The sequence below is a fragment of the Poecilia reticulata genome, linkage group LG17, assembly GCF_000633615.1.
Source record: "Poecilia reticulata strain Guanapo linkage group LG17, Guppy_female_1.0+MT, whole genome shotgun sequence".
Lineage (NCBI taxonomy): Eukaryota > Metazoa > Chordata > Actinopteri > Cyprinodontiformes > Poeciliidae > Poecilia > Poecilia reticulata.
This window is the reverse complement of record NC_024347.1, coordinates 22,393,505-22,407,157: the sequence shown is the minus strand read 5'-3', so window position 1 is coordinate 22,407,157 and position 13,653 is coordinate 22,393,505. Positions and strand designations below refer to the sequence as shown.

General features: G+C 37.3%; 1 protein-coding gene across 2 annotated transcripts in view; it reads right to left on the bottom strand.

Moving 5' to 3' along the window:
* Positions 1–2,454: 2,454 nt before the first annotated feature.
* vapal (VAMP (vesicle-associated membrane protein)-associated protein A, like) overlaps positions 2,455–13,653 on the bottom strand; it is a 21,310-nt gene continuing 10,111 nt past the window's right edge. The window contains exons 2-6 of one of the 2 annotated variants that reach the window (XM_008434329.2): positions 8,360–8,512; positions 7,702–7,805; positions 6,845–6,922; positions 5,292–5,459; positions 2,455–3,175 (exon numbers count right to left, since the gene is read on the bottom strand). In XM_008434329.2, coding sequence (XP_008432551.1) covers positions 3,011–3,175; positions 5,292–5,459; positions 6,845–6,922; positions 7,702–7,805; positions 8,360–8,512 — 668 coding nt within the window. In that variant the 3' untranslated portion in view covers positions 2,455–3,010. The remainder of the gene's footprint in view (positions 3,176–5,291; positions 5,460–6,844; positions 6,923–7,701; positions 7,806–8,359; positions 8,513–13,653) is intronic. The other variant, XM_008434330.2, reaches the window with a different exon arrangement.

The following is a 13,653-nucleotide window of genomic DNA, read 5'->3' as shown; positions in this document are numbered from 1 at the left end:
CTGTGGCTTGATGACCCAGCATAATAATCCATATGCGCATGGCGGAGGGTACACTGTATTGCTGCGACAGTCCCGTTCTCTGTGCCGAGGTCTGTTCGCAGTCTCATTGGTATCACTCCAAGGTTCTTGACACAGTTTATATAATGCTGGGCAATGACAGAAGGATTGTTGTTTGTTGCCCCACAAACAAGCCACATCATTCTTCTCGAAAAACCATCAATGCATCCTGAGATGGCCAAGCCGAATGGCTTCAGTTTGTCGTAGCCATCTACATGCCATGTGTAATTGGGCCCCATAGAGTGATACGTGCGTCTTGTAAATCTCCTGCGAGTCCTCAGAGCGATGCCTTGGGGATTCAGCTGCTTCAGCAGTCTCATTMCAAGATCACGTTYAACTCGCAGGTTGTGTTTTTGTTTCAGAACTTGCCACATGGTCCGATAGCCAAATAATTGCCCTGGTCCTCTCAGCTCGGTCATAATGGCACGCCTCACTTCAGGAAGTGGARAGTAGTTGCCTCTTCTATGCAATCCTTCTTCTTTCAAATGAGACTTTAGTGTCCGCATACTAAGTGACACATCGTGGTTGGTCCGTAGCATGTCTAGTATCACCTCATATGTGTGTCCTGACTCAAAATATTCGCGAATAGTAGTGGTAAGGTGTGGATCATCAAGCACATTCATGTTTTTAAAAAACACGTAAAGCCAGAATAACTTCCGGTTCAAAAGTAAACCGAGCTGTAGTCCAATCAGCGAATTCTTAGGTCTCCCACTGGGACCTACCTTTTCCGTTTCCTTAATGTGTTGTGTTGTCCTTAATGTGTTGTGTTTTCCTTAATTTGTTGTGTTTTCCTTAATGTCGTTGTGTTTTTCGTAATGTTGAAGTGTTTTTGCATTTGTAATTGTGCTTCGTTAAAGTTGCAGTGCTTTGCACCTCAGGGCCACCGTAGTTCCTGTATCAGAACATTTCCCGGGTCCGCAAAGCAGATTCTTCTTTCTCTCCGTCTCAGGATCCCGTTCCAGTGGATCCCCAAGGGAAACGTTCACTTGGAAAATGTCTTGCACTAAAAACTTAATATGTAATTTTATGTTTTTAATCTAGCGCTGAAACTAACAAACATTTTAGTAAATAGATTATTTTATCAGTAAGAGGCAGATTTTTCACTTAACCACTTTAGCCTACTTTTAAATCTGACTTAATTGCTGTTAATTACTGACCAATCTTTTAATCATTAATTGGATTATTCAGACGATTACTTAACTGATTTGACACAATAGCGCTAGACAATAATATATACATAGACATGAAATCAATGTCAGTAGTTAATACGTTAATAAAATGTTCATTTCGTTTAACTCCAAATCAGAACTGCACAGCATTCTGGGAAATGTATGGTTTGACCCACTCAAACCCTCACACTTTAGCCAATCAATGTTGGTGGAATCAATGCCTCTCTCACTCTTTGGTTACCTAGCAACTCACTCATTCTTTGGTGACCTAGCAACGACTTGCTGAGTAACTGCAGTTAGCCCTGTTGCGCCGGATTTTCGAGCGTCTGCCTAAATAAATCTTCCTTATTTTAATTGTAAGTAGTTCTTTAAATGTCCTGTGAGATGATATACTTACCCAAGTATCCATAACAACCGGAACTTTCAATATCCAGCAAGTTATTTTCGCAACATACCGTCTATTAAACGAGTGTCCCCCGATTAATTACGCTCTCTGCAGCTGCAGCTGCGAAGTTTCCGTATTAACCCGATACTTGCTGGAAAGTGCAACGTCTGCCCTTTTAGAAACCGTTGGAATTTTTCAGATAGCGCTACGTGTGGCGAAATTACGATACTGCAAGTTTAGAGGTGTCGGCGCCGACACGTCCAGTTTCATAACCGCTTAGAAATAAAACTGAAAACTGTGACAAGAAATGTCACGTCAATATCGGCAGTTTTTCCAGATACTTAAAACAAAACCGTTTCCGCCGTCGTTCCCACAGCAATTTCAGAGACTTTAGAAGTTTTTTTTTTCTTGTAAATAAGTTTAACTGATCTCAAAATTTCCAAATGTTTTGGTGTAAATGTGCAATGGAACCAATATTGCATCATTTAAGACAAGTTAAAGAATGTTAATTTTAAATATGTGTTGATATCTACTTAAACTATAAACGACAGGAAAGTTTCTGGAAGTGAAAAAGGCAAAAGATGGCTATGAAAACCACATTTTTTTCAATTTTATTTGGTCAATGATTAATACCATGGGAGATAATTTTAAAAATGGAAACCTCATTTCAGTCAATACTTGCCTCAGAAGGAATAAATGTGAATAATGTTTATTAATAATAATAATAATATAATAATAATAGTTCTGAATTGTGAGGAAAAGGACAGGACAAATGCACATAACGAGGCACCGATTTCCCCAGATGGATCTGAACATTCCAACAACAACAAAAAATAAAAAGTAGAAATTACAAACAAATTTACTTCAGAGGCAGTCCAGCAACGTTTGAATGGCGGTTCTGTCCGTGTTTTTGTTTGGAAGGATTTAAAATAACATTTACAAGACGCCTAGCATTTCTTTCAACTCCTATTAAAAGCACACAGAGAAAGAGAGAGAAAAAAGAAAGAGAAAGTAAGAAAGGAACAAAAACTGGGACTTCTTCTTCCCAATGGTTCCCCGTTTTTCCGTGATCCATCTTTTCATTGTCCCACCAAATTACCTGCAAACCCAATAATCAAAAACTGAAAAAAAACAAGAAAGGGATTAATTTTGTTGTTGTGTTTTTTTAGTGAACTCTCTGGGCTCAATAAGTGTGTGACATTGTAAAAAGGCGACGCCTTTGGATGAAGCTGTACAGATGCGTTCACTGTAGGCCACACAACCGATGATATGGCAAAGTCAACAGAAAGACTTCTTCCTCTTCCAGGCCTCGTCGTCGTCGTTTTTTTATTTTTTTTTGTTTTCTTTTTTCTTTTTGGAGCCGGAGCGAAGGGATATGGCCGGCGAACACGATGCCAGTCTACAAGATGAACTTCCCGAAGAAAAATCCAATGAAGATGGCTGCTATGACGACGAGGAGGGAGGGCAGGAAGGCGGCGCTGGTTTCTCGGCCGACGATGTTGGTTGAGTTTGATGTCATGTGGTCTGGGCGCTGCTGCATCTTTCTCATCCTCACTCCCTCGTCCTGCAAGAAGCAACCAAACCTCAACCATCAATACGTTAGCGACCGCGATCTGATGCGTCGTAATGCTGCAAAGAGACCGAAGGCGTCCAACGCTTCAAGTTGACACTTGATATTTTGCTGGTGACGCACGTTGGAAAGAGCCATTGTTTTCTATTGCCTGTCTCTTTGTACAATGGCGGATGAAATTGAGAGAGCGGCACCAAGAGCTTCTGTAATCAGAGGCTCCTCAGATGTTTTTGCTTAACATTTTGGGTTCAATGCTTATTGAATAAACAACAGTAACGGCTGATAGCGGCTCGAAGTGCATTGGAGCCTCTTGCCTTTTCCCCCCGCCTCTCCTGGGTTGATCTGAACAATGGAAGATGCATTTGAGAGAGCGGCACCAAAAGCTTCTGCAATCATAACAGAGGCTCCTCAGATGTTTTTGCTTAACATTTTGTGTTCAATGTTTATTGAACAAATAACAGCTTGACGCACGTTGGAGCCTCTTGCCTTTTTTTCCTCTCCCAGTTACTTTCAACAATGGCGGATGAAATATTGAGAGTGTCTTGGTTTTATTTACTGAAATAAACAAAATGTCGCCATCTTTGAATCTACCAGATAACTCAGAGGCGACGAGGGTCGCCATCAGCACTGTTTTCATCTCACCCTATCCGTATGACGACCTGCTGACCCGCATCAGTGCCTGCATCTCCTGACAACAACTACAGGCCACTACGTCACATAAGGAGTCTCTCTGATTGGTCAACATGTGTCAAACACTTGAAACACTTCAGCGCGTCCACATAGACTTTGAAAGTAAACCAGACATTCAAATCGCCATCGGTCTGAATGCAGCATTAGAGCACCAGCAACCAACTAAACGTCAAAACACGTTAATTAGCTTATGCTACAATCTGTTGCAGCATCTAATTACGTTTAAGCTGAACATTGTCCCTTTATTAATAGTTTACTAATACTATTAGATAGGGTTATAGTGATACAATAATCTCACGATGCACAATATTCTGCTCACGATACAATATATGTTGCGATATTCAGCAAACGATACAATTCAATACACTTTTGCGATTTTCTGAAAGATTTTAGGGGGACAGTGTGATTTTGGTGACATTTTGTGATTGTTAGAGTTGGATTGAATTAATTTAACTGAAAACTGATTAAAAGCACCAACTACACMACACCTGGCTCTGGTTGGACACAGACTTAAAGTCGACAGCCGGACAAAATTAATCAAAGAAGTGGTGAGAAAACATGTTTCTTTTAGTTGAAACAGTACAAACTGCAGCTTACATGCATTTGTAAAGTAAATAAAGTGCACCAAGTACCCTGCTCTGAATAGTTTGATACCTTTTTAACYTWSACTTAWCATCTGAAGGAATCACTCTAAGCCTGATGACCTAATCACTCTCCCGGCGAAGCAAGCAGTGAGTGAGCAAGGTGACAGTTGGATATTATGATACTTGCGGATGAATATCAATTTTTTTTCTAGGAAAGAAAATATCGATATACATCACAAAATCGATATTACTACACAGTCCTACTATTACATCCTTAAAGCTGCAGGGCTTATTTGCCAAAACTGACCAGGTTGTGACAGAATATCATGAGAGAAATTCTGAAAAAATCTGAGCTCCTCTGCCTTCTCCCAGAACTAACTAGAAACAACCAATCAGAGCCAGGAGGCGGGTCTTAGTGCCGTCAATCAACATCATGTACCGGCTGTTGAATGTGCTAATAGAGAAGAAACGACTTGCAGTCATGATGCAGGTCTTCTATCTATCCAGATTGGCATTAAAAGTCTTAAATGTGGGTTGGTGAAACCTGCAGAAACTCTGAAATTTAAAACCTGATGATGCAATCAGGATTCCCGCTGTTTATTGGAGAAAAACTTTCCCAGATTGAAGCCTCCATCCTCCGCCAGTTTTTAAAGCATACAGACTTCATCTCCAGCAGCCGGTTCTGTAGGTTCTCAGCATAACGGACACACCCAGTGACCAACTGGTGCGTGAACTTCTGTTATTCTGCTTCTCAATCAGCTGTGACTTTATCTTTGTCTTGGCATGTGGCTAACCTTCATAAACAGGTTTTCTAAAGTCTTTTCAACATGTCTGACCTTCAGTTGCCTGTTTTCCTCGCTGAGCTTGTTGATCTCCGACTGCAGCCTCTTGCACTTCTCCACCAGCTTCTTCGAGTCTGTGTCATCTCCCGCGGCGGCCGCGGCCGTCGGCTCGGACTTCAGGGAGTTCATCACCGGGGCCGCTCGCGTCACTTCCACGTCGTTCTGCCCCACAGAGAGGAGGAAAAGCATGACTGAGGACAAATCCAGCATGGCCAGACTTGACCCGTTAGATCCTACCGATACGCCACAGAAAGGCGGCTTTGTCAGAGTTTCTCTTTTTTGATAAAAAAAAAAAAAAAAGTAACGTTTGATGTGGTTTTGTTTGTTGAACGGCCAAGATGACAACATGGGAAAAGAAAGAAAACGGATCTACTGTGGAGTGGCGCTTAAACAATCCAACTATTTATTGTAATTAACACTGGAATCTGATTTCTGATGCAACTCGACACATATATACTAAAATGGCTGAAACAAGCAGAGGTGGCTAAGTACATGAAAACTTTACTGAAGTAAGAGTAGCACTACTTCATAATAAAAGTATTCAAGTAAAAGTAGAAAGTGGCCTTCCAAGAATTTAAAAAAGTATTTGGTAAAAAATTTACTCAAGTACTGAGTAACTGATCAAATTATCAATCATTTAATATCTAAAAATTACATATTCAGACCAACCAAAATGTAAAGTTAAGTGGAAATTTTGGTATTTTAAAGACCAAAATGACAATAATTCATTTAGGTAAAAAATTTTTTAAATCAGACAAAATATTAGAAATCCAATAAAAAAATGCAAATAAACAAATTCTATTTTTAGATTAGAAAATAAATATTTTATTGCCTAAAATGCAACAACATAACATTCTTTTAGTGAATCTGACTAAAGGAAGTCAAAACTGCATCACGTTTGGCCAAAATATATTTAAAGAATAAAGAGTTTTTATCTTAAATCCTAAATTTAAATATATTTGTACATTCTAGTCTTAATTATTGCTCAGAATTTGCTTTTTTAAAACTTTTTTAATCGGTATAGTCCAGTTAACAATCAATTACTAAATTAGTTGACAATTACTGCAATCATTGATTAATCACGATTAATCTGCTTAATCGTTAAAGCAACTCGCAAAAATATTCACATCTCTTGAACTTTCTCACATTCGGTGATATTACAATATTAGTTTAGTTTATTAGGATTTATTTCAAAAGTATCACACATTTGATTCGACTTTGATCCAGTTGCCTGCAACTTTTACAATCACAGTCAAATTAAAACTGGTTTCAAATGTTAAATGACTCAAGAATATAAAAACATTCAGACTACTCACATTTTTACATGCATCTAATATTTTATCATTTTAAAAGAAAAAAATAAAAAGCAAAACCATGAGTACATTCTCTCTCTGTGTGAAAAACGTCTAGTAAAACACGTCCAGTGGTTTTTATTCATGTTAAACTTTAAGATATAAAAGTGAATGGGTGTGCGACATTAGACACACATTTATGTGTTTCTGTTGGTCAGAATGAAAACAAATATTCTCAATCAAGAAGTTTCTCACCACTTCGTTTTCAGAGGGCAACTCGAAGACGCATCTCAGCTTGGAATCCATGAGATCTTCGGGTTTTGCATCTTTCCACTGACGGATCAGAAACACGTCATTCGTTAATTCAAACTGCATCCAGACGGATTTATGTTTCCCTCCATCCATCCACACACAAACAAACAAACGTAAATGTAATCTCAAACCTTGAAACCCAATAAAAACTCACAAAATGCATATTTCTACTTACTAAACTGATGAAGCGTTGCCCTTACTCTCTTAAATATGTAAACAGTAACAGCTTGTATTTAAAAAGAAACAAAAGCTTGTTTAGTTGTGTTGCTATGGGCCTGCTGCCCCCTGGTGGACAAATGCGGGACACATCTAAAGCAAACTGATCAAATATAGATTTTACTCAAAAAACTAATAAAAAAATACATTTTACTTTTAATATTTATTTGTTTTTAAATCAATCTAGAGAGTTGAACAATATAAGAAAAAAATATCTGAATGCGATTCCCCCACATAAACAATTGTTCTTAATTTATTGCTGAATATAAATGTACAAATGTATAGATTCAACTTGTATTTAACTTATTTCATGCAATTTGTTCAACATTACTTACATAAACCAGATAAAAAAAACATTATAAAAACAGTGAGACATAACAATAGTACTAATATAAAGAGAAATAATGAGCCAGAATATGGAAATTTAAATCATAAGATGTATAAAATAGCTTCTGTTTCAGCCAGAAAAATATCCATCTGTTTATTATTTAACAAATAATGTTAATAATAATCAGAATTATATTTGATATTTCAGCACACACTGGAAACATTTAACTGAAAATGAAAAACGAATAAATACTTACCACGGTGTCATTGTCAGCAGCATTTGATGGGACGAAAATCGTCTGAACCATAAATTTGTGTTTACTTTTTTCATTGGGGTCATAGTCAAAGGGTTGCAGCATAACTGTGAAGAAAAGAGTAAATAGATAAAATAAAAGAATATTAAATATATTTTGAGTAAAACAAAAACACAGAGCAAATGTTTCAAACAATCGGAGAAGGGTTAGGAATTGATCTGTTCAGTAATTTCCCTGTGTTTTGAGTTTTCCTCCCTTTCAATTAGGTTGTTCCTTTATTGCAATCTTTCATGCTTGCTCAGGATGAAATAAAAATAAACAATGAAATAACTAAATTTCAGTGTTTAAGGAAAGATTGCAATAAATGATATAACGTCATCAACTGGGCTTCCTTGGATAACTTTTGGGCTTAAATGCTAAATTAAACTGAACTATATTAAGGTTTTAATTGAATCTATTCAATATACACCATATGGATGGACAGGAATGCACATTTGTTTTTGAATTTATCCAAAAAAAAAAAAAAAAAAAAGGGATAATTTGTAACCTGTAGTATTCTGGTAAACAAAGTGTCATCAAGGTCCGGTACGACTGGACTGAACAAGAAGTTTTTGGAAGGAAAACACACAACAAACTTTTAAAATATATTTTAGTTTCTCACCAGAGATGTTGACAGTTGCACCTGGGTCGATGACGCCGCTGTTTGGCCGTACGCAGTACCTGCGAGGCGCCGTCGTCTTCACTTTGAAACATACTCGTCTATCCGATGGGTTCTTCAGTTTGAGGTTAGCGGTGACTACATCTGTGAACGGACCTGATACACACAGAACCACACACACACAGTTGTTAGTTCTGTATTCAATGCAACACACATCAGACAAAAACAATCTGCTCATGCGTTAAATTGGAAAACATGTGAAATGTTCCACCAAGTCAACTGAAGGCAAATCATTCACTTTATATCAGATTGTAACTGAAACAACAAAAGGCCTGCTGTGTTTGGTTTCCAAGGTTCAAAAGAGACTTTAAAAAGATTAACAGAAAAGTAGAAAAAAGCAACTCAATTAGACAGACGCAATTAAAAGGCCTTATTGAATAGCCGGCTTCTTAACTTGAAGCTAGACTGCATTAGAGTCTCGCATTAGAGTTGATTAAATGAATAAAAAGAAAGAACTAGAAAGTTTGAAACCAGATAAATAGAAGAAATTGTTTAGTGTTGGTGATATTAAACGAGGCTCAAATCCCAAAAACATGATGACTAAACACCCAAGTTTTTTAAAAAGTTATAACCACAAACTAATAGATTTATTGGACAACAAATCAATAACACAGACACACACACATATACATATATATATATATTTCGGTGTCCTATCACAAGACAGATAATCTCTGGAAAAATATTCGATCTCCTCTACCTCCTTTGTTCTGCAGATTTACTCTGCTCGGTCAGAACCAACCAATCAGAACCAGCATTAATCATCTAGCCAAGCTATCAGGAAGGATTGTTTATTTTGATGCAGCCTGCGTTTGACTTTGAGTGAATGTTTCCTTTTTTACTTGGCATTTTTTAATATAGGCAGCTTTATTTGACTCGTGTATAATTTATGGTACCGAGACTATTAAATATTATTTTACCAATTGCAGGTTTTTCAGTTGTCCCTTTGACTGAATAGCTGCTGTATTGTGCCTGCAAGTATTTTGCATGTTTTATATCTGAATTAGGTGAATTTATTGCCAGATCATTTTTTAATTTTGTCAGATCACATAGTACCAATTTTACCTAAAGCAAAAATTAACAGTCAATCCAGGTGATCGGCAAAGATCAGAGATAGGCTTATATATATGTGTGTGTGTGTGTATTAGGCCTGTCGCAATAAACGATAAATCAATTAATCGCACGATAAATTAAACCTATCGACCTCATTTTAATTATCGGCTTTATCGTCTCTTCGTGCCTTTTTTTCTTCTTTTTTTTTTGTCTTTGACAATGAATAAAAAAGGCTCAGCTCCGGTGCTCTCCACTGACCCTCCCTTCTTCATTTCCTTAGTGTAATGTCCAGCGCACACGACACGAGTTGTTGGTCCATTTTCAAAACCTGAGAGACACATTAGCCGACAGAAATCCTGGGTATAACGGTGCGGTCGGGTTCGTCGTGCCGTGTCCAACAATGGGCACAAAATAATGGCTACAAGTCCAGTTAACTCATTTTAAAACCAGGCATTAATCAATGCTTTACTAGAATCTACCTGTGATGCATATGTGACTAGAGTCAGCATAAAGTCCTGACTCAATGAAAATCATTATAACATATTTATGTCACGTTAAAGAAGAACAGCTGAAAAGTTACAGAGTTTATCAACTGCGGTAGCAATTTGGCTCCAACTCCTCTCCTTGTCATTTCTATATTCTTTGCACGAAACGTTGAATAAACATTAATGTTGTTTCCACATATCATCTCCGATGTCCGCTGGACTTCGGGTTGCGCTGTGTCAGCTGTTTGGGATTCCCCTCCATAATTTCCCCTCAGAAAGCACGGAGGAGAATCCGCGCTTTCCGATTGGCTACCTGTCACATTCAGTGTTAAACTCCCAGTCGGGGAAAACCCCTGATTTAGATCGGAGCGGCCACGACGATCTACCGTAACATACCACACACTGCAGGATGATCGGTTACGAAATCACCAGCGAGAATCTTAGATCGGCCAACGATCTAAGATTATCTTACGGGCAAAAAACCGTGCATCTGAACTATTGCATCAGGTAGTGGGATGTGCCCATCTTCTCTATTTAAATCTAGTGATTACTGAAGGACAATATAGTATACAGACTTCATAATCTGAACTCTTTTGGTTGAATGCAGTATTTTTTTCCACTTTGGCTTTATGTTTAGTTTTTATTCAAGTATGTTTTTTGTTAATGGAGACTGAGAACTGATTTAGTTCATTAGTTCCAGTGTTATGTGTTCTTTTGAAAATAAAGTGCATCTATGGCAGGAAATCACATGCATTTTTACATCATTTCCATTAAATCAGTATCAAAAGGTCTTGAAACAATATTACTGTTTATCGCAATAATTTTTTAGACAATTGCTCAGCAAAATTTGTTATCGTGACAGGCATACACACATGATTAATATCAGTAGATTCAGCATTCTGGGACATGTAGGCAGAGGAAACACTTTGGCAGGTCAATATCTCTCAGCCAACATCGGTGGAATATATATATACATCTTCTAATCAAGTAGGTTGAGCACAGATTGATAAACAGCGACGACTTCCTGCAGATGAGATTCAACAAACCACCTGAATCAATTACTGCCAGCCCCCTCCCAGACAGATAATTTCATATAGACGTCCCATGATGATATTGGAAACGGGAGTCCTTCCTTCGCCCCATCGAGTCTTTTATCAGTTGATCAGTCGTTGTGTAACAGATCTTCATCTTGTGACAGCACTGGCTTCAAATTAGAGCCTTAACCAGGGTCAGCACAAGCTGCTTTCATCATCAATGCCATGTCAAAAACACCAGTGGTCGCCAAGTCAGAGGTACAACAAACTCAATCTGGGCTAATTAGTTTGGGACGCTGCACAGAAAGCACGTCTTATGACAGCATGGCAACTGGGTCGGGGAAAAGCTTTTGATTTTACATCCTGAAATATTTTCAAACCGTAAACCCCTATTTGTTTGAAATGGGGGTTTACGTAGAGGGAAAAGGTTTGGATATAGCAAAGCAGGGATAAACACTAAATAAAAGCCATCTATAGGCGAATTGTGCAAGGTTAGCTTATTCCAAAAATATCCTCAGTGGTTACAGCCTTTACCGTAATTTATCATTTACATCTCAGCCCGATTTTCAGCGCCAACAAAGGGAACTGAGCCTTCAGGAACAAGATTAATCTGGGATATTTAAAGTCATGAGCGTTCGTCAGTATGTGAGAATCCATGCTGTTCTCGTCTCACACCTGCTAATATTTTGGGTGCAGAGAACAGGATGTTGCTCTAAAATAACTTTAGTTAAAAGAATCAATGACTTCTAAAACAGCTTTATTTAATTTTCCAGAAGTCTTACATTTCCATCTTAAGACAATCTGGAGCTAGGAGCTACAGTAAATAGGCATTCTGAGCGACCCAATTTCAGTCTTTTCTCACAAAACAAAATAAATTTGATCCAATCAGATATGCATTTGCTTCTTTTCAAAGCATCTGAATGTCCCATTTTATCAACGTTTACGTCACTAATGTGAGACGTGCGTCATAATTCTGCGCCAGAAAAATCTTTACGTAAACAAAAGCTGAAAATTAAACTTATAAAGAAGTCTGTATCACTGAAAGGCTCCACATCACAATCCAGTAAAATGTTTATTCCATAATCTCAGAAACGATTCATTCAGTCTCAATCAAATTTTACTGCCAACTCACAATTGTTAGTAATCGATTATTCTGACAATTAATTGGCAGCTTCTGCTGATTTTTCATTAATTTTCTCAAGCCTTTATTAGAAATATAATAAAATATGCAAATAAAACAATTCAATTATCTTTTTAAATAACACATTTTGTTGCCTAAAATGCAATAACATAGAATGAACACTGTATCGGCTTATCAATAGTGTAGCGCTGATCTGGTGATTATTTTTTTGATTCGCCGATTAATCAGATAGCAAAAGATGCGTGATGTGATTTGCTTTTTGTTTTTTTTTACAGAACTGGAACCAAATGAGGAGCTCTGGGTTGAACATATTTACAGATTAAGGTTTTATCTTTGTTTGTTCTTTTAACAAACGGCCTTTTTGAGTCTCTATACTCCAGTTAACAATTCACTGATCACTAAATTAGTTGTTTATCTCCATTAACTAGGCTTTTTTGTTACAAAATTAATAATTTTAGCTCTAGTACCAAGATAAATGTCAATTTTGGATTAAAATAACTCGCCATGTTAAAAGCTTTTATTCACTTAATCCATATTAAGTGGAGTACTATAAATAAAACCTTAAAAATATCAAAGTAATGCTATTTAAAGAAACAAAAGATGACAAAGCCATAACCAAACACTTTTTGTTGCTAAGCAAACTCCACTGTTACACATAAAGGAGTGAATGAAGCCAAGAGAGATAAGCAGCGTTGCATGACTGCTGCCTGACTCCACCTAGCAAAAGGCTGTTACACTCCTGACTGGGGAATTGTTTCAAAGGCAGGTGCAGCATAAAAAACATTCCTTTAAACTTGAAAAACCTCAAAACAGACGGGTTGTTCAGTTCGTCCTTCTAGAGCTTTATTACGTGGAGCTGCAGTGAAGGAAGTCTTAATAAATAAGAGTAACTTCCTTAAAGTCAATCTATCTCATCTTGTTGTGAAGTCATAAATTCAGTCTTAGTGATTGTTGGTGAACGCTCCTTGTTTCAACAGGTGAAACATTTTAATGGAAAACTACTGATATCATTAATCGCTTTCAGCTGACGGGTAACTGAACTTTAACTTTTGGACTGAGGAGAGTCGTTAATTTTATTACGATCATATGGGAAAGGGCAAGATATTGGTCCAAATTAAGAAAAACAAACAAAAACAAAGAACGTGTTTCATGACCAAAGAACGATAGAGATAATCATCTTCAAGGAAGACATAAAAAAATTAAAAAAAACCCGACTTGAAGAGCGTTTCCCAATCCAGGAAACTTTTCCAGGAACCAGGACGGGTTTTCCGCATATCTTTTAAAACCTCGTTTCCACGGCGTTTGCCAGTGTAAAACCAGATTATCCAGGTGAAAACAGATCAACCGGGTGAAAAAGATACTGGGAACTTTGTGGAAGACGTTTCTGATTGTTCAAATATTTCCAGTATTATGTATATTACACTGCCATATTGCTGGGATTATTTTTACCATTTTTCTCAATTGTAAATGTGTATCAAATAATCATTCAATTAAAAAATCTGATTGTGTGCATCTCTATAATTT